The sequence below is a fragment of the Suricata suricatta genome, chromosome 8 (assembly GCF_006229205.1).
Source record: "Suricata suricatta isolate VVHF042 chromosome 8, meerkat_22Aug2017_6uvM2_HiC, whole genome shotgun sequence".
Taxonomy (NCBI): domain Eukaryota; kingdom Metazoa; phylum Chordata; class Mammalia; order Carnivora; family Herpestidae; genus Suricata; species Suricata suricatta.
In genome coordinates, this window is record NC_043707.1 from 17,006,768 (window position 1) to 17,025,856 (window position 19,089).

At 45.1% G+C, this 19,089-nt stretch overlaps 1 protein-coding gene across 1 annotated transcript in view; it reads right to left on the reverse strand.

Moving 5' to 3' along the window:
- The window catches only part of COG7 (component of oligomeric golgi complex 7), a 78,768-nt gene that overhangs the window by 29,512 nt on the left and 30,167 nt on the right, over window positions 1–19,089 (reverse strand). The window contains exons 7-10 of the mRNA XM_029950139.1: window positions 16,655–16,853; window positions 10,772–10,899; window positions 9,707–9,861; window positions 4,175–4,291 (exon numbers count right to left, since the gene is read on the reverse strand). Coding sequence (XP_029805999.1) covers window positions 4,175–4,291; window positions 9,707–9,861; window positions 10,772–10,899; window positions 16,655–16,853 — 599 coding nt within the window. The remainder of the gene's footprint in view (window positions 1–4,174; window positions 4,292–9,706; window positions 9,862–10,771; window positions 10,900–16,654; window positions 16,854–19,089) is intronic.

The following is a 19,089-nucleotide window of genomic DNA, read 5'->3' on the forward strand; positions in this document are numbered from 1 at the left end:
TCACAGCAGTATGGCTCTGGCACAAACAAAGACAATGAAACAGAATAGAAAGCTCAGAAATAAACCCACACATATAGGGTTAATTAGTCTTCAACAAAGGAGGCAAGAATATACAAAGAAGAAAAATGAATACATCTCATCAACAAATGGTGCTGGGAAAACTGGACAGCAACATGTAAAACAATGAAACCGGGCCACTTTCTCTCACCACACACAAACATAAACTTGAAATGGATAAAAGCTTAAATAGGAGACCTGAAATCATAAAACTTCTGGAAGAAAATACAAGCAGTAATTTCTTTGACATCGGCCATGAAAACATTTTCCTACACATGTCTCCTCAGGCAAGAGAAACCAAAGTGAAATTAAACTATTGGGACACCACCACCAAAATAAAAAGTTTTCTTTTTGTGAAGAAAGCCATCAACAAAAAGGCGATCTACTACATGGGAGAAGATATTTGCAAATGATACATCCAATTAGGGGCTAATATCCAAAGTATATAAAGAACATCTACAACTCAACATCAAAAATCCAAATAATCCTATTAAAAAAACGAGCAGAGGACTGAATAGACATTTTTCCAAAGAAGACAGACAAATGGCTAAGACACGTGAGAAGATGCTCACCATCACTCGGCATCAGGGGAAATGCAAATCAAAACCACAATGAGATATCACCTCATACCTGTCAGAATGGCTACAATAAAAAATATAAGAAATAGGGGCGCCTGGGTGAATCAGTCGGTTAAGCGTCCGACTTTGGCTCAGGTCACAATCTCACGGTTCGTGGGTTCAAGCCCCACATCGGGCTCTGTGCTGACAGCTAGCTCAGAGCCTGGAGCCTGCTTCAGATTCTGTGTCTCTCTCGCTCTCTGGCCCTCCCCTGCTCACACTGTCTCTATCTTTCAAAAATAAATAAAAAACATTAAAAAAGTTTTTAAAAAAAAATACAAGAAATAATGAGTATTGGCGAGGATGTGGAGAAAAAGGAACCCTCCTGCACTGCTGGGAATGCAACTGGTACAGCCAATGTAGCAAAGAATACGGCGCTTCCTCAAAAAATTAAACAAAGAATTACCATAAGCTCCAGTAATTTCACTACTAGCTATTTACCCAAAGAAAACAAAAATACTAATTCAAAAGATATACCCACCCCCATGTTTAATGCAACATTATTTACAATAGCCAGGACCTGGAAGCAATCCAAATGTCCATCCATAGTGAGTAAAGTGTATGTGGTATATATACATATATACACGTATAAACACACATACATGCACGTCCACAATGGACTATTAGCCATAAAAAAGAATGGAAAATCTTGCCATCTGCAGCAACATGGGTGGATCTAGTGGGTGTAATGCTAAGTGAAAAAAGTCAGTCAGAAAGATACCACGTGATTTCTCTCATACGTGGAATTAAAAAAACAAAAAAAGAAAAAAAAGAGAAAAAAACAGAGTCTTAAATACAGAGAACAAACTGGTGATTGCCAGGGGGGATGAGGAGAGGGACAGGTGAAATACATAAAGGGGATTAAAAAAATTCAAGTTTAAAAACCAAAATCCATTACTCAGTATTTGTTAGATGTCTGCTATTTACAAGGCAAAGAAAACTATTTTGATACCAGAAGTTTCATGATCACATGAAAGGCAGATGAAGATTAATCCATTTGGTTTCTCAGAGATAAGCCTGAATGACCATCATACCTGTATTTAATAATCCTCTAATTTTCAAGTAATTTTATACTGGACCTCAAAGTCCAGGGGCTGAGTCCTTCAACACCAAACTATAATGTCAGGACAAATCCGAGGATTAAAAACATCTAAACTCTAGTTAATTTTTAACTTTCTCTAAAAGCACCTATCATCACCAGGGTATCTAGGCATTCCATCATAAGCAAGGTTTATGAGAAAGTGAAATATTCCACCTTTCACTTGCCTCAGGTGCAACAGAATAACCTGTACCTAGTATTTTCTGGTATAGCAAGCCACCAAAGATGACTGGGGATACGGTTAGCATCTAGAACACAAAATTTCATCCCCCCGAAATAAAAGTCCAGATCGGAGCCCATGAAGAGATTATCTCTGGGAGGCCCCGGATCGCCCTGACTAAAGACAGCTTTCAGGGGGATGTGCGGGCCACCACACGGAGACCTACAAGTGTCACGGGCACCCTGTGCACACTCCCCAGGCCAGGGGTCAGGCAAGTGGGTGAAGAGCGGCCTCCCTCTTCGGAATGTACATCCATGAAGAGTGGTTTTAAGGAAAAGAAATTCTGGATTGCTCTTCACCTCGGCCTCACAGAAGACTACTGCCACGCACAGCAGTGGGAGAACAGGGCACAGGGAGCATGCGGCCAGGCTACTGGGACTGCAGCCGCCAGCCCCAGGGAGCGAACCCAGTGCTTCTAGAGCATCCAATGTTGAGGTGACATCAGAAATCCTAACTGCGGGGGCGCCTGGGTGGCTCAGTCGGTTAAACGTCTGGCTTCGGCTCAGGTCATGATCTCACGTTCGTGGGTTCGAGCCCCACATGGGGCTCTGTGCTGACAGCCAGCTCAGAGCCTGGAGCCTGCTTCAGATTCTGTATCTCCCTCTCTCTCTGACCCTCCCCTGTTCCCACTGTCTCTCACTGTGTCTCTCAAAAATAAATAAATAAATAAATAAAAATAAAGACTAAAAAAAAAAAAAAAAAAAGAAATCCTAACTGGGGTGCCTGAGCGGCTCAGTCAGTTAAGCGTCTGACCATCCACTCTGGTCATGGTCTCAAGGCTTGTAGGTTCGATCCCCACACCAGGCTCTGTGCTGACCACTTAGAACCTGGGCCTGTGTTGAATTCTGTATCTCTGTCTCTCTCTCTCTCAAAAATAAACAAACGTTAAAAAAAACAAAAACCCAGAATCTGGATTATGTTAAAACTGGCTTTTAAATGTGGACAACTAACCCCCAATTTTTTTTAAATGATGTGATCAAACAAACAATATCCGTAAGTCAGATCTGGCAACAGGCCGGCAGTCTGCATCTTCTGGCTAGAACTTTCAAGGGCCAAACCTTCTAAGACCACCGCCAATCACATTCTCACCAGGCCTCAGGGCCTGAGGCAACAGGGGTCTATCTGTCGGCTCACAGGTCGCAGGGGCTACCCCAGAATCTGGCCCTCAACAACCACTTGGGAGGGTCACCTCAATGCCTGTCATGGAACTCTTACACGGTCCTTTGCAGGCCAGATAATGCTGCCTTACCACTTGGTAGGATGATGCTTAGATCTAAAAACAGGGCCCCAGGCACCTGGCTGGCTCAGTCAGCAGAGCGTGCGACTCCTGCTCTCTGGGTTGTGGGTTCGAGTGCTCCACGTGCGTGTAGACATTACTTTAAAAAATACTTTAAAAAAAAATTTTAAATAAATAAAAATAATAAAAACAGTATCCAATCAGCTGTGTATTTTCTAACATACAAGCTCTAAGTTACTTGATGCCTGAAAAAGTATAGGCTAAGGGGAAAAAATTTCAAGTCAAATATAAAAACTGTGAGTCACCAGAGGGGATAAGAGGCTCCTAAAGCCCGTTTGTGCATCAGGAGTGAGAGCGGTCCTTCTGGGGCTGCTGGTGCTGCTGTCATGTAACCGCTTGTTTCTAGAGTCTAGAGGTTTGGCTTTAAAACAAGCAACGAAAGAGAAAAAAGAAATGAACCCCTTATAAACACATTCACCATTTTTACATATTATATGATGCATGTTTATGCCTACTACACGGGGCATGTGATTAAATTACAGCCCTTGCTGGGGCATCTGGGTGGCTCAGTTGGTTGAGCATTTGATTTGGTTTAGGCTCAGGTCATGATCCCAGGGTTGTGGGATCGGGCCCCTGCTCAAGATTCTCTCCCTCTCCCGGGGCGCCTGGGGGGCTCAGTCGGTTAAGCGTCCAACTCTTGATTTGGGCTCAGGTTCTCACGGTTCGCAGGCTCGAGCCCCACTTTAGGCTCCGCACTGGCAGCACACGGCCTGCTTGGGATTCCCTCTCTCCCTCTCTCTCTGCTCCTCCCCTGCTCATTCACATTCTCTCTCTCTCTCAAAATAAATAAATAAGAAAACTTTAAGATTCTCTCCCCCTCCTCTACTCCTCGCTGCACTCAAATACTCTCTCTTAAACAAAAAAAATCATAGCCCTCGTTTTACCTAATGGAGTTCTGAAAAGCTGTCCAATCTTCTTGAAAAAGCGAGTTGGAAGGAATATCATCCAGCTTGCACTTCTTTCGGATCGACTGGAGGGCACTGGTGAAGTCGGACACGTACCTGTGGGGACAGAAAACAAAACACCGAGGGGTGTCAGTGTCAACTGCTCAGATCTAAAGACACTCGGAATCCCATGGCTTTAGACAAATGGCCAAGGACCTGGAGACCGTTTCGCAGAGGCTCGTGCCAAAGGGGTGGACTGCCCTTAAACTCTGCCCGCAGCAGGGCCTTCCCTGTGTGGCAGGGCCATCTTTCTCCCCTGGAAGGGCAGCTTTAGGGGAGATGCTCAAGACGAGGAAGAAGGGGAGAGCCACTAGGATTAAGACTGGTGACCAGCTGGGTGAGAGGTGGGGCTGGTAAACTACTCCCTGGCCCAAAGAATTGTCCTGAAACATCACGGTCGCACTATGATACCCAGCCGTCACCATGGACACTGTAAAGCAGCTCGCTGATGTCCACGGTATTTCTGCGGCATTCTCCCCACCCCCTCCCCTCCAAATTTAGATGAAGCAGCCAAGCTCCCTAGCAGGCGAGAGCCCACCTTTAATGGCGCAGGAGCGTGAAACCGATGCAAAGCTGCAGGCCCCGCCCCGTCGGCCTGCCGCCGGCTCTCCTCCCGGCAGCCGCACAGGTCTGACCAGACAGCTCCTCTCATGTGTGTTCGGTGCATGCGCTGTCACCACGCGGGAAGCTCCCGGAGAACGGGGACTATCCCTCTGTGGCTCCTAACCATACCCCCAGAAAGCAGGACAGGGCTGGCCATCAGAGAGACGCCTGGGAACGGTTCCCGAACGAATGCCAGACTTGCACTGCGGCCTTGGGAAAGTGTCTGGGTGTCTTTGGGCCTCAGCTTTCTCAACCTTAATGAAGTCTTAGCTATACTGCCTCACGGGGTTGCCCTGATGATAAAATAAGGTAAATTCAGTAACACACATGAATGCTCCCCGGAAAGTATGAAATGAAAGCTGACGTGGGGTGGTGGCGACTTTAAGGATGTACAGCCCTTGGAACATGAACGAATAAATACAGGTCCTTGCACATCAGGATATGGCGGGGGGAGTCTTGTTCTCTGGAAACCACCAGGCTCCCTGAAAACCTAGGCCAGCTGTGTGCCTCCCAAGGAGCCTGACCTCGCTCCTTCCCCAAACCATTAGCTCCAAGTGAGGAAAGTGGGATGTGACGCCCAGGGCCCAGGCCTGAAGAGCAAGCTGGTGTGGGGGAAGGAACGGCCACAGGCAGCGGAAACTGCCCAGGCCTCTCCGCTGACTGCAAGGGGCGCCACAGCCCCTAGACATGGGCCTGAGGCCTTAGAGGTGAGAGCCACGAAACCAAAATTCCAACCATGGTACCTCCCCTTTGTACCAAGAGAAGTGACAGCTGTCAGTCCTTGGGGGAGGGGGATGAGCCTCAAGGACCAACGGACAGGGGGATGTTGAGGAACACAACTGTGCTTCCGCCACAGGAGCTTAACGGACTGTGCCACTGCCCTGCAGCTATGATGGGAAGGTCTCAGAGGAATGTGCCGCAGCGCGAGGCCCTGCCTTGCAGGAGCTCAGGACAGCTTTCGGGAGGCCGAGCAGGCAGCAGAGCCTGAGGGAGGGGGTGTCCGCCTGACCACAGAGTGCATCACATCACAGTTTTATCACATCAGTCCCCAAACCTCCCAATTCTCTCTCACAATAAATGTTTTCGGGCATCCCTACCAGTAAGAGTCGCGGTGTTAGGGCCTCTAATTACAAGCTTTCACTTGGTAGCCACAATTGCCATGAAGATGGATGCCTCAGTTTACTCAGAGAAGAGACACCGAGGCTCCAAGAGTCCCAGCAGGAAGCAGCCGAGCCAGGACTGGGCCCAGGTGGCTCCAGCCGCAGAGCCTGCATCCTGTCATAGTTGCGGAGCCCCTGATTCTGAAGCCCCTTCTCAGCTGCTATACTCTATGGCTTCACCCTAGTTCACGTTAGGCCAGCCTCCTCCAAACTCCCCCACATGCCCCATCCTGCCGTCCTTAATGCCCTCCCCACGACTGAACGGTGTCCCCTCCCGACCTGCTCCGGTTAACTTCACACTGATTGCCCTAATTTTAAAACGGCAGCTGTTGGGGTAGCTTCAAAATCTTCCCTTCTGGAGGTGACCCAGTTTCACCACATACCCTTTGTATAGTTTGAATTTTTAATCTAGATCTGTGTTATTTTTTTAATAAAGTAATCAAAATAACCAACAGAAGAACCAGAAGTAAAAATATCACTCACAAGAGCTGAGAGGGGCAGGGGATAAGAGAGATGAACTGCCTTAAATAAACCCGGTCCCTTAAAATACAACAGTTAAGGGGCACCTGGGTGGCTCAGTCAGTAGAGCGTCAGCTTTGGCTCAGGTCATGATCTCACAGTTTGTGGGTTCAAGCTCCGTGTCAGGCTCTGAGCTAGCTGTCAGCACAGAGCCTGGAGCCTGCTTCAGATTCTGTGTCTCCCTCTCTCTGACCCTCCCCTGCTCGTGCTCTCTCTCTCTGTCTCTCAACCATAAAAAAAAAAAAAAAAGATACAAGAGTTAAGGTTGAGGGGCACCTGGGTGGTTCAGTCAGTTAAGCATCTAACTCTTGATTTTGGCTCAGGTCATGATCCTAGGGCTGTGGGATCGGGCCCCGAGTTGGGCTCCACACTGTGTGCAGAGCCTGCTTAAGACTTCCTCTTTCTCCCCCTCTGCTCCACTCCTGCTCTTCCTCTCTAAAAAGAACTTTTAATGTTTTATTTATTTTTGAGAGTGAGAGCGCCTGAGCCAGGGTGGGGCAGACAGAGGATCCGAAGCAGGCTCAGCACTGACAGCAGCAAGCCTGAATGGAGGCTCAAACTCACGAACTGTGAGATCACGACCTGAGCCGAAGTCAGAGACACTCAACTGGCCAAGCCACCCAGGCATCCTCCTTCTCTAAAATTAAAAAATTATAATAGTTAAGGATGATAAAAAAATTTTCTTTAAAGTACAGAGGGAAGAGCTGAAAAATCTTTAATCCATATACATTTTTTAATGTTTTATTTAATTTTGAGAGAGAGAGAATGCGAGCAGAGGAGGGGCGGGGGGGGGGGGACAGAGAATCCAAAACAGGCTCTACGCTGACCACAGCAAGTCCGACGCAGGGCTCGATTCACCAACCATGAGATGGTGACCTGAGCTGAAGTCAGACACTTAACCGACTGAGCCACCCAGACAGCTCAATCTTCTTTTAAAGAACTAAAAGCAAAATGTGCATAAGTGGGTATTTCTGAGCAGAAGGACTAAGGGTGGAAAGGAAGGGAGGAAGACTTTAACTTTTTATACCTTTTTGTATTTTAAAAAATTATTCTACAGCATTATTTTTGTTATTTTATAATAACATTTTTAGATCTCAATAAAAAATTCTTTCTATCCACAAAGTCCTGGCTGGTGGTGGAGACAGAAAGTGGTCAGTGTTGTCTGATTAGACTTGCTGCTCATGCTTCTCAGAGAAGCGAACACATCTGGGCTCACCTGGCTGCACCTCTGTCTGAGGCAGGACAAGTGTCCTTGGCTGCCCTAACGTCTACACGGGGAGCTGCCCTCCAGAGGTGGGGCCGCCCACTGCGGAGAGCTCTGGCTCCACAGGCCCCAGAGCTCATAGGTGCGTGTCCAGTATTTCTGGAATGCCAAGAGCTCCCTACTTACTACGGCAAAACAGCATTCGGTTCAATTAAAAAAAAAAAATTTCTCAAGACTGAAAGCAACTTCATTCTAGAATGAGTTACCAAAGGAAGGCCTTTAGAGAGCTAAGAATGTATTTGTCTCTAAGTGGGAGACTGGAGCGGACCAGAGGGCCCTCACGCCTCAACCGCGCGGGTCAGAAAATCCAGCCTTATGCCGCCTGCTCACTCGTTCTTTCTCCTAACTCAACGTGATTTAGCGTCTTCTTTCTCTCCACAGCCCTACTGTGACAGAATTCCTACACCACGCGAGTCACCCTTTAAAGAGTATAATTCAGTGGTTTTTAGCGTAGTCACAGAGCTGTGTGACCATCGCCAATCAACTTTAGAACATTTCCATCACCTAAAAAAGAATCCCTGTACCTTCTGATAGTCATCCCCCATCTCCTCCAAAAGCCCGCCTCTCCTCAGCCAGCGGCAACCATCTACTTCCTGTTCCTACCAATTTGCCCGTTTTGGACCCTTTGTGCAGGTGGAATCCTACAGCATGTGGTCTTTGGTGACTGACTTCCTTCACTTAGCATGATGTATTTTCCTCAATTTTATATTTTTAGTTACATAAGAAATGCATGACTATATGCTTTTTTAAAAATCAGAAATTAACAAATAAAGCTAAATCTTCTCTGAACACCACACTGGTCTTCCCTCCTTCCATATCTCCCTAAAGATAATGGATGTTTTGAGTTTGTGATCTAACCTTCCAGACATTAGGGATCAGCAAACTTTTTTCTATTAAGGTCCCATTATTTTAGGTTTTGAGGGTCCCAAAGTCTCTGTCCTAACTACTCAATTCTACCTTCATAGACCATAGGTAAGGGAATGGACATGGATGCCTGTGTTGCAATAAAACTTTATTTACAAAAACAGAGGGTAGGCCAGATTTGGCTCATGCATTAAGAGTTTGTTAATACCGGGGCGCCTGGGTGGCTCAGTCGGTTAAGCCTCCGGCTTCGGCTCAGGTCAGATCTCACGTTCGTGGGTTCGAGCCCCGCGTCAGGCTCTGTGCTGACAGCTAGCTCAGAGCCTGGACCCTGCTTCAGATTCTGTGTCTCCTTCTCTCTCTGCCCCTCCCTCTCTCATGCTCTGTCTCTCTCTATCAAAAATAAATAAAACATTAAAAAAAAAAAGTTTAAAGAGTTTGTTAATACCTATTCTACAGGAATATATAATGCATGTTAAAGTATTAAAAAAAAAAAAAAAAGGACCAGAACAAGGATTGGGACTCTAGGCCATTCTGTAAATGAAGTTTTCCTGGAATACAGCCATGCCCATTCATTTATGTATCATCTACAAAGGTCTCTAATGACCAGAAGGCCCAAAAGCCTAAAATGCTTATCATCTAGCCCTCTGCAGAAAAAGTTTGCTGAACCCTGCTATGGAAAGCATACCCTATTTTTCGTACGTTCTTTTTACATACTGTATTAGACTCTACACAGGATTCTGCAACTTGCTCTTTTTTTTTTGACTCAATGAAATCTATCAGTGTTGATATGTGTGGACCCATTAATACTGTTAACTGCCAAATAGAGTCCCCTTGTATGAATATGCCGTATCTTATTTAGCCATTGCCAAATTCATAGCCATTCAGGTTGCTTCACATGTCCCACCATTACGAACAGCACTGCAATGGACATCCTTAAGAACACCCCCCCGGGCTCAGGTGCTTTTCCAGGGCTCAAAACAGAACACAGAACGCACGCATTTTTAACTGGGGCATATAGGACCCTCCGGAGTGGCCGGCCCTGTCCCCACACCCCAGCCTTACTTGGCAAAGAGGGATTTCAGCGCTGTCAGCAAGCCACAGGTCCCCAGGCCGTTGGTGAATCTGATGCATCTGTCAACAGCTGCCGAAGCCAGAGCGAAGAGCTTGTTCACAGAGTGGCTCAGCTCCTGCACGCAGTCAATGACCTCCCCGTGCTCCTGGTCAGCAAACACGGACAAACAAAAGCTGCCTCAGGCTCGAGAACAAATGAACAGACAACAGTAAGATGGGGGAGACCTCCAAACCTCTTCGCCCGTGGTAAAACCACCCAAGTCAGGCAGCAGAAACACAGCCCCAAGCGGCAACAGCCCTCCGGGAGCCTGAGCCCAGGGGAGGACATCTACATGGCCAGTGAGATCACCCATGTGAACTAGCAGAAAAGCAGGATTAAAATCCTTGTGTTTTTCATCTCTTTCCTCTTTTCCTGTGATTAAGATGGCATCTCTCCCTGGGCTCTAAAGCTAGAATTCAAACTCTCCATATCAGACACTGCAGAAGAATGTAGGAAAAGGAAAATGCTTCCTTCAGGGGCACGAATGTAACTGAGGCGGAACGGACTTTCTAGGCACGTCCCTGGAAAACAGAAAAATGGCAAGAGGCAGCAGAGTTTAACTAGTGTGAGATCTACTCTTAAATGTCAACTCGCTTCATGCTAGATAACCCTAATATTTGCAACGGAATGCCTTCTCTTCCCCGTGGAGGCCTGCACAAGCGAACCGGCCCCTTGGGCACTGTCCATGAATGCACGGTTCCTGTGCCCATTTCCACATGTTCTGTAGACAAAAGACTGCCATAAGAATTAAATTAGGGAGATCGCCAACTTATCTCCAAAAGATTTAAGTCTCTCATTCTGCTGGACCTTTACTTGAGATTTTAAAGAGAAAATTGGTAGCATATCTGTGGTCTCATTTTACACTCGGATTGAAGAGCCCACGGGGTACCTAGAGCCTGTTTTTTGTACACCTGTTCCCACTCTTTCACACCTGATGCCACCCTCCCACCTCACCAACCCCGTGGCCAGCAAACCGGATGACTCCTCAGTGGCCACCGGCAGCACCGTGACATTACCAGAGGCACAGCGCTGATCTGGATGAGGACGTTCTTCTCTTCCAGGTCGCCATACTTCAGCTGGTAAGGTTTATACGGACCATACACAGCCTCCACCAGCTCCGTGACTTTCACCAGGTTGTACTCATCTGGAGGGAATCAAAAGTTAAAACTGATGAGGCACAGAGTCAGAAGCTGCTGGAGAACAAAAGATGAAAGGTACTCTACGAGAACTTTTCAGATTTCATCTTAGGGGGGACTGCCTCAGAAGGGGAAAGAGGGAGGCGGTGAAGAAGGCTCTCCCGTCCAAGATCACTTGTCTCCTACTTATGTGACTGCGTGCCGGCCACAGAACTTTCAATGCCTGCTTTCTCAACTCTACATTGAGGTTATAATGGCATCAGTCTGACAAGGCCTTCACGGAGATCACATAAAAATCTTTGTATAGCATGTGGTAACAATAAATGCCAGCTCTTTTTACTGTTACTGCCCCAGCCTTTCCTCCTTCACAATTAGTTTCCTCCTCCTGGCCTCCAGCCTTCTTGCAGTTTCTCAGAAGCACTGAGCTCCCTTCAGGTCACTTCTGTCTGGAAGGACCTTGTTCTCCCTTACTGCATCTGGTCACCTCCCATTCTTCTTTCAGGACTCACTCAGCTCAAGTCACCAGGCTCAATCAGCTTTGTTTGTTCATACATTCTCCTAGAGCCACTCTGCTTTTTTTTTCAAAATATTCATCTCGTTTTGTAGTTACACACCTATTCCTATAATAATTTGCTTATCTCCCACCAGAACAGATGTTGTAGGAAAGCAGGCCTGTGTCTGGTTCTGCTCAGTGTTCAGCATTCCAGTACTAGTTGGTTTGTAGTTGAGTGAATATACTAAGTATGTTGTGACCTATCCATGAAGCAGTCATGAAAAATAACTGGACACACACACAGTTGGGAACCAGAGTTCTCACCGTACAACAAGAGATGCAACTAGGGAGACAGAAGGCAAAGTGGATCTGATTTAGAAGGATCAGTATAAACTGGAAATATATAGTTCCTAGCTCTGTCCACCAAAAGGGCCTAGAACCTTAGCAATGATGAGCACCCTCGATGTCAGACCTTGGTTTCTAAATACCATTTCCCACTAAAAGAAACCAGGCTCACTGGGAAAACATAGGTCTGAGGCAGGGGAAGTATGTGTTCCTGGAACAATTTGTGCCAAACAGGAAGGAAGTTCTCAAAGACTGATGGGGACATGTCAAAAAGATACAGGAGGCGGCTCAAAGGGGCATCTACTGTCCAATTTTGAAATAATTCAAGCATTAAAATGAATAATGGCAATAGTAAATCATATCACAATGAATAAAAAAAGAACCCATGAATTCACAGTGAAAGTGAGGAAAAGGGGGTTGCCTGGGGGGTGTGGTTGGTTGGCATTCAACTCTTGATCTCAGCTCAGGTCATGATCTCACAGTTTGTGAGTTCAAGCCCTGCATCAGGCTTTGCACTGATGGTGTAGAGTCTGCGTAGGATTCTCTCTGCCCCTCCCCCACTGTGCACACACGCTCCCTCTCACAAATAAATGAACTTAACAAAACTTAACAAAAATAAAGAAAGGGAGCGAATAGTTGGCTTAGGAAGAGCATGCAATTCTTGATCCTGGGGTCATGAGTTCGAGCCCCAAGTGGGTGTAGAGAGTACCTAAATAAAGAAAACTCTTAAAAAGTGAGAAAAGAAAGATCTCTTCTTTACAAAAGAAGGCCTGCAAACAGATGTAGAAGGAATGACAGAATTAGGGAATCACCATTTTATAATCAGTCGTGTGAAAGTTTATTCAGGCAAGATTTATCAATGGATGCTAAAGTCACTAAGTGTTCTTTGAGGATTAGTATCTTTCTATAGGCTCAAAGCATCACCCCATGGGTTACTTATTAATTATAAAGAGGAAGAGGTACCTATATAATAGGGAGATCTACTCGATACACTGGATACATCTACCAAGTAATTAATTCAACCATCACCAATAATTAGACATTATGTGTCTCCTGATGTGATGCCACAGGAAATACACATCATCATCAATATAGTATGCTTGCCAAAATATTTAATCTAAATTTAATCTTCAGGAACCAATCAGACAGTTCCAGAAAAAAGGGACATTCCACTAGAAAATTACACCGTATTCTTCAAAGATGTCAGTATCATGAAAGACAAAAGAGAGGTGAGAGGGCTGTTTCAGATTAAGAGATTAAAGAGACAAGATAAAGAGACAAGACAAACAAAAACATATGCACATCAATTGATCTTAATGGGAGGAAGAGGTGGGGAAGGAGCTATAAAGACTTTTGTAGAACAAATGGAAAAACTGTGTATTAGGTGACAGTACTGAGTATTATATTGGGGGGGCCTGATAACAGTAACAAAATATCCTGTTAAAAACATTTAAAGGGACACCTGGGTGGGTCAGTCAGTTAAGTGTCTGACTTCAACTCAAGTCCTGGTCTCCTGGTTCGTGAGTTCGAGCCCCGCATTGAGCTCTCCGCTATCAGCACAGGGTCAGCTTCAGATCTTCTGTCCCCCTCTCTCTGTGTCCCCCTCTCTCTCTGCCCCTCCTCTCAAAAATAAACATTAAAAAATTATTTTAAACATTACAGTATAAAGAGACCCTCTCATCCATACAGAATCTGTACATTTATATCACACAAAATACTGTTTCTAAATGGTCGACTGAGAATGATCTTTTTCCTTCTTTGTGTTTTCCGGGGTTTTCTATAATGAATACCTATTGCTTATTAATTATAAGATCAACTTGTTGTCTTGAAATATGTTTTTCTACTTCATAATTTATATTTCTAATTATACCATGTACATGCATTAATTACTAAAATAGAAACAATGTTAAAGGCAAAATATAAAGTTAAAAAATATATCTTTAGGGGCGCTGGGGTGGTTCAGTCGGTTAAGCATCTGACTTTGGATTCTGTGTTTCCCTCCCTGCCCCTCCCTACTTGTGCTCTGTCTCTCTCTCTCTCTCTCTCCCAAAAAATAAAGAGTTAAAAAGAAAAAAAAAGAAAAGCAAGTGCATCTGTAGCATGCTTGATAAACAGTGGGGGTAAAATCCTCACTACTTAAGAATAGTTGGGATAGATACCAAATTTTTAACAGTGGTTCTTTTTTTTTTTTTTAACTTTTTTTATGTTTTTATTTATTATTAAGACAGAGAGAAACAGAGCATGAGTGGGGGAGGGGCAGAGAGAGAGAGGGAGACACAGAATCCGAAGCAGGCTCCAAGCTCTGAGCTGTCAGCACAGAGCCCAACACGGGGCTCGAAACCACAAACTGTGAAGTCATGAGTTGCACTGAAGTCAGATGCTTAATCGACCGAGCCACTTAGGTGCCCCAAAGGTGGTTATTTCTAGCAATCTGGGTTTATAAGAGACTTTCATTTTGTGTTATAGATTTCTATATCATGAATTTTTATACACATACTTTGTTGCTTTCTATATTTAATGATATTATTTTAAGTAAATTGCTCTTATAAATTAACCTGAAATAAGTTAAACCTTCAAAAAGGAAAAATAGAGAAATGAATGAGTATTTAAAAAAAAGTTTATAATATAAATTTAAAACTTGCTAGTAATCAATGAAATGAAAAAAATCACAATGAAATGTCATTAACTGCCTCAGAACCCGGCAATGATGGGGGAAAACAAGTCGCGTCCAATGCAGGTGCAGGCATGGGGGATGGGCACCCTCCGTCACTACTGACAGACACGAAAATAGGGAGAAACTTTCTCAAGAGCAAAATATGACAAATGTCTTTAAAGTGTTCCTTTCTTATGGGACACCTGGGTGGCTCAGTTGGTTAAGCATCCGACTTTGTCTCAGGTCATGATCTCACAGTTTGTGAGTTTGAGCCCCGTGTTGGGCTCTGGGCTGACAGGTCAGAGCCTGGAGCTTGTTTCTGAATCTGTGTCTCCCTTGCTCTCTGCTGCTCCCCTACTTGTGCGTCCCCCCTCAAAAATATATTAAAACATCTTTAAAAAGTTTAATAAATAAAATGTTCATTTCTTAGCAACTGTGATTCTTAAACTTAGCCTAAGGAATAATGAAAATTTCGGGGCTCAAAATTAACGTGTTGGACATTTATAATAGTGAATAAAAAGATTAAGCCATAGTTATCTAGTGGTCATTAGAAGCCATGTCTTGGTCCTAGACAAATGTTAGAAACTGCTATACCTGGGTATGCTCAGTTCAGAGGCAATTAAAAAATCCGAATACACTAAAACCAAAAAAAGGCAACAAATAAAATTAAATACACGTGAAAAAATGTCTTGGGAAAACATTTAATGACATTTTTAAAAATGCTCATTATAGGGGCGCCTGTGTGACTCAATTGGTTAAGCGTCCAACTTTGGCTCAGGTCATGATCTCATGGTTTATGAGTTCGAGCCCCGTGTCGGGCTGTGTACAGACAGCTTGGAGCCTGGATTCTGCTTTGGATTCTGTGTCTACCTCTCTCTCTCTCTGCCCCTCTCCCACTCAAATTCTGTCTCTCTCTCTCTCTCTCTCTCAAAAAACACTCATTATATTATTTTGAGCAACCATTATTTTTCAAGATGTATATGTGTGTAGGTGTATATGTGTATATATTTTTATATATATTTGTGGAAAATTGTGTATTTATATTTGAATTACTAGGAGAAAATACAGTGGAAAGCTGCCAGAGGCTCTCTCTGAGTGATGAGGTTGTGAATCACTTTTATTTTCTTTTATTTTTACTTTTGGATGTTCCAAAGTATTTCTAAATTAAAAAAAAATACTTTTTTGGAAACCTTGATAGGAATCACTAAAAATCTAAATTTCCATGCCTGGCTAACAAAGCATTTCTATGCCTTGTTCTTTGGAGGGTGATTCTCTCTTTTTCAACTGTCCATCAGCAGTGGGAGGAAGGCCGCCTGACTCTGTGCCTGCCTTCTTTCCACTCTGCTCCAGCAGGCGGCATGGTCCACACTCCAGCCCTGCGGACTCTGCATCCTGGTCCCCTGGAAGATACCCCCATCCCCCAAGCCCTTCCCACAACCAAGATCTGCCAAGTGAGTGAGCCCAAACACCTATGAATCATCCGGAACTGGAACAATAAACACACTCCCTGGAACGTACGAAGTAATTATACACAGATGTAATTAAAGAGAATAACTATTAAATAAACCAAGTTAGTGACACATAGCCGCCAAATGGCAGAACAAGGCCTTCCTGAAGCGATTTCCTGATTTGACAGCAGCATGCGTCATGAGGTCTGTGCACTTAAAAGTTTATGATGCTTTCAACTTACAGGGAAACAGCTGGGGAAACTAACACGGCATCGCTGTGCTCCTGAATGGGAAGAAGGGGTGCTCCGCCCCCGGCACAGCCAGGGAATGCCAATTGTCCCCACAAGCACCCTTAGTCCTAACACAGCCTCCCTGCCCTTAAAAACTTGCTGATGCCCTATCAAAAAGTTCCTCCAACCTATCTGTTCTCTTCAATTACCTTTCAGGTTAAGCTGTCTGAGGTTTTATTAGGTCTCCAAGGGAAGAGGACACTACCTTCCCAACAGAAGTTGGGAATTCGAGGCCACTGATGCCCACCTGCCTCTTGCACGTTCTAAGGTCCTGCTGAAGTGCCCCTCCCTCCCTCACAGCATGCAAAGCCCCAGTGTCTCCCTGGGTTTGGTTAGTACATTCGGCAGCAACCATTCCCATAATGGCAATCCCTTCATGGAAAAGGCTTCCAAACATCTGCTGAGAAGGAAAACAAGGCTCCCTTCCAAATCTGTAAAATCAGTCATCTGAAAAGACAAACCAACCTAAGCCCCAGAAGCTTCAAAAAGAGCAAGTGAAGACAGGCCAGGGGCCGGGGAGGAAGGAGTATTTACGTGGGCGGGGGAGCTGCGCCATCTCCAGCCCCTTGGCAAAGTGGGCGGTGGCCTCGTAGAACTCCAGGAGCTTGAGGAGCCCCAGCTCGGGCCCCGCCCTCTCCACGCCGGAGCTGAGGCAGTCGGGCAGGGTGGGCAGCAAGGCCCCCAGAGTCTGAATCAGCAGCACAGTCACCACCTCGTGGGGGTTCTTGAAAACCTGCAGTGGGAGAGAGGGATCTGCGTTAGCACACTGGCCCGGGCGGGAGCACCCCTCGTCGAGCAGCAGTCCCCTGCACTGCTCAGACGCGTTCCTCCAACTGCTGGAACGCGGCCTCGTCAAGGGCGCTAAGACCCAAGTGTTCCTTCCCGCAAACTCAAGCTCATAAAGCCAAGTAGCTGGCAGAACTTGCCACTTGTCCAGAACAATTGGCTACTCCGCGTCTATTGCTGGCCTTCAAGTGCCTTTTTTTCAAATTCATCACATGTAGGATTTAGAGGCTTCCAAGCCAGCAAGGACTGTGAAAGATGACGGCACAGCAACTAGGCGTGCATGGGAAGGTGGGGGATAAAATGGAATTAAAGAAGAGCAATTCACCAAGTCAAGAGGACACTTAGCCAGATTTGCAGACCAGCCCACAGCCACCTCTCCCCGTGACACAGCCCTTCGGTTAACACAGATTTAGCTTTTACTCAGCAGGAATAGTGTATCCAGGGCCTTTTAGGGTTTTTTTTTTTAATGTTTTTTCTATTTATGAGAGAAGAAAAGCGAGAGAGCGAGTGCCTGAGTGGGGGAAGAACAGAGAGAGAGGGAGAGAAAGAATCCCAAGCAGGCTCTTCACTATCAGCGTGGAGCCTGACATGGGGCTCAGTCCCACAAACTGTGAGATCATGACCTGAGCCAAGATCAAGAGTTAGAAGGTTAACTGACTGAGCCACCCAGGCACCCCAGGGGCCTTCTAGATTATAGTTCACTTATTCGTCAAGAGTCTTTTCTTCTGTTTCATCTACTATTGATCTCTTGAACAAAACTGTAAAAATGTACGTAGTACATTTGGACAGGCATTCCCACAGACTCCTCTGTGTTGACTGAATGATTTTGTATTATAACGTAACTAAAATATGCACAAACATGAAAACGAAATATAAGACTGTTCTTAGGTAACTCTAAGGCCAAAAAAGGTATAAGCTTAAAAACTATAAGATCAATAAACTGAGATTTTTATTAGAAAATACCGAGATGAGTGAAAATGAAAACACAACTTCCCCAAAGTTATGGGATACAGCAAAAGTAATGCTAAGAGGGAAACTTACAGCTGTAAACACATACATTAAAAAAGAAGAAATCTCTCAACTCAACAACCTAACTGCATACATTAAGGAATCAGAAAAAGAAGCAGCCCAACCCAAAGCTAGAAGAAGGAAGGAAATAAAAGAGATTAGAGCAGGGGTAAATAAAATAAAGAATAGAAAGTTAATTTTAAAAATCAATAGAACTTGTTGGTTCTTTGAAAAGAACAAAACTGACAAACCTTGAATTTGTCTGCCTGCTTCCTCATGAGGGTATTAGGGTCAAGCCTTCTGGGCAAGGAAACTACATAGGTGATGTTTTGACACCAAAATCATTTTTTTTTTTTAAACGCGAAAACCATTCTTAAAACAGCAACGTCATCATTCATTCTGTTGCTCCAGACTCTGACTACCTTCTTGAGAAAGCCGAACTCCTGTCTTGAATTCACAGCTCCTCCACGTACGGTGCCCCTCCTCCCGCCCAGAGCTGCGCCAACACAAAGCCTCTGATCTCCAGCCAACGCCTTTCCCTCACTATCCCCACACGAGCTACTGTGAGAGAAAGACCTTCAGATACCACACAGCCCAATGTCCTCATTTGACAGGAGAAACTTTTTGCTGCAAGAAAGGAAGGGACCAAAGGAGAAAATGAAAATGGGCCTTCTAGAAAAAGGAACGCTGACTCCTCGCTGTGTCTGAGAATTTCCTTCACTCTTATCTCCTAGTCAGATGACCTGGGGCAGGGGAAGAATTAAACTAATTGGTTGGTCAGCTGAAACTATAGTCATATCGTAGACCTTCAGCTGCAGCTTTTCTACCCATTTCAATTAAAACATACTGGGTCTCTTATGCTCAGAGGTGTCACCTGTCCTTTGAAGAGATCTGGCAAAAGACATTCTCTGGCCATTGGCCAAAGAACCACCATGAAGTCCAGAGACTATACGATCAAACTCAGGCTATAGAAGCAACCTAGACAGCCCACCTGAAAACCTTACGTCACACCATGCACAAGACTAATTCAAGATGGGCCTCAGACCTTACGGTAGAAATTAAACAAGCTTCTAGGGGCACCTGGGGCGGCTCAGTTAGTTAAGCGTTGACTTTGGCTCAGGGCATGATCTCATGGTTCATGGGTTCGAGCCCCACATCGGACTCTATGCTGACAG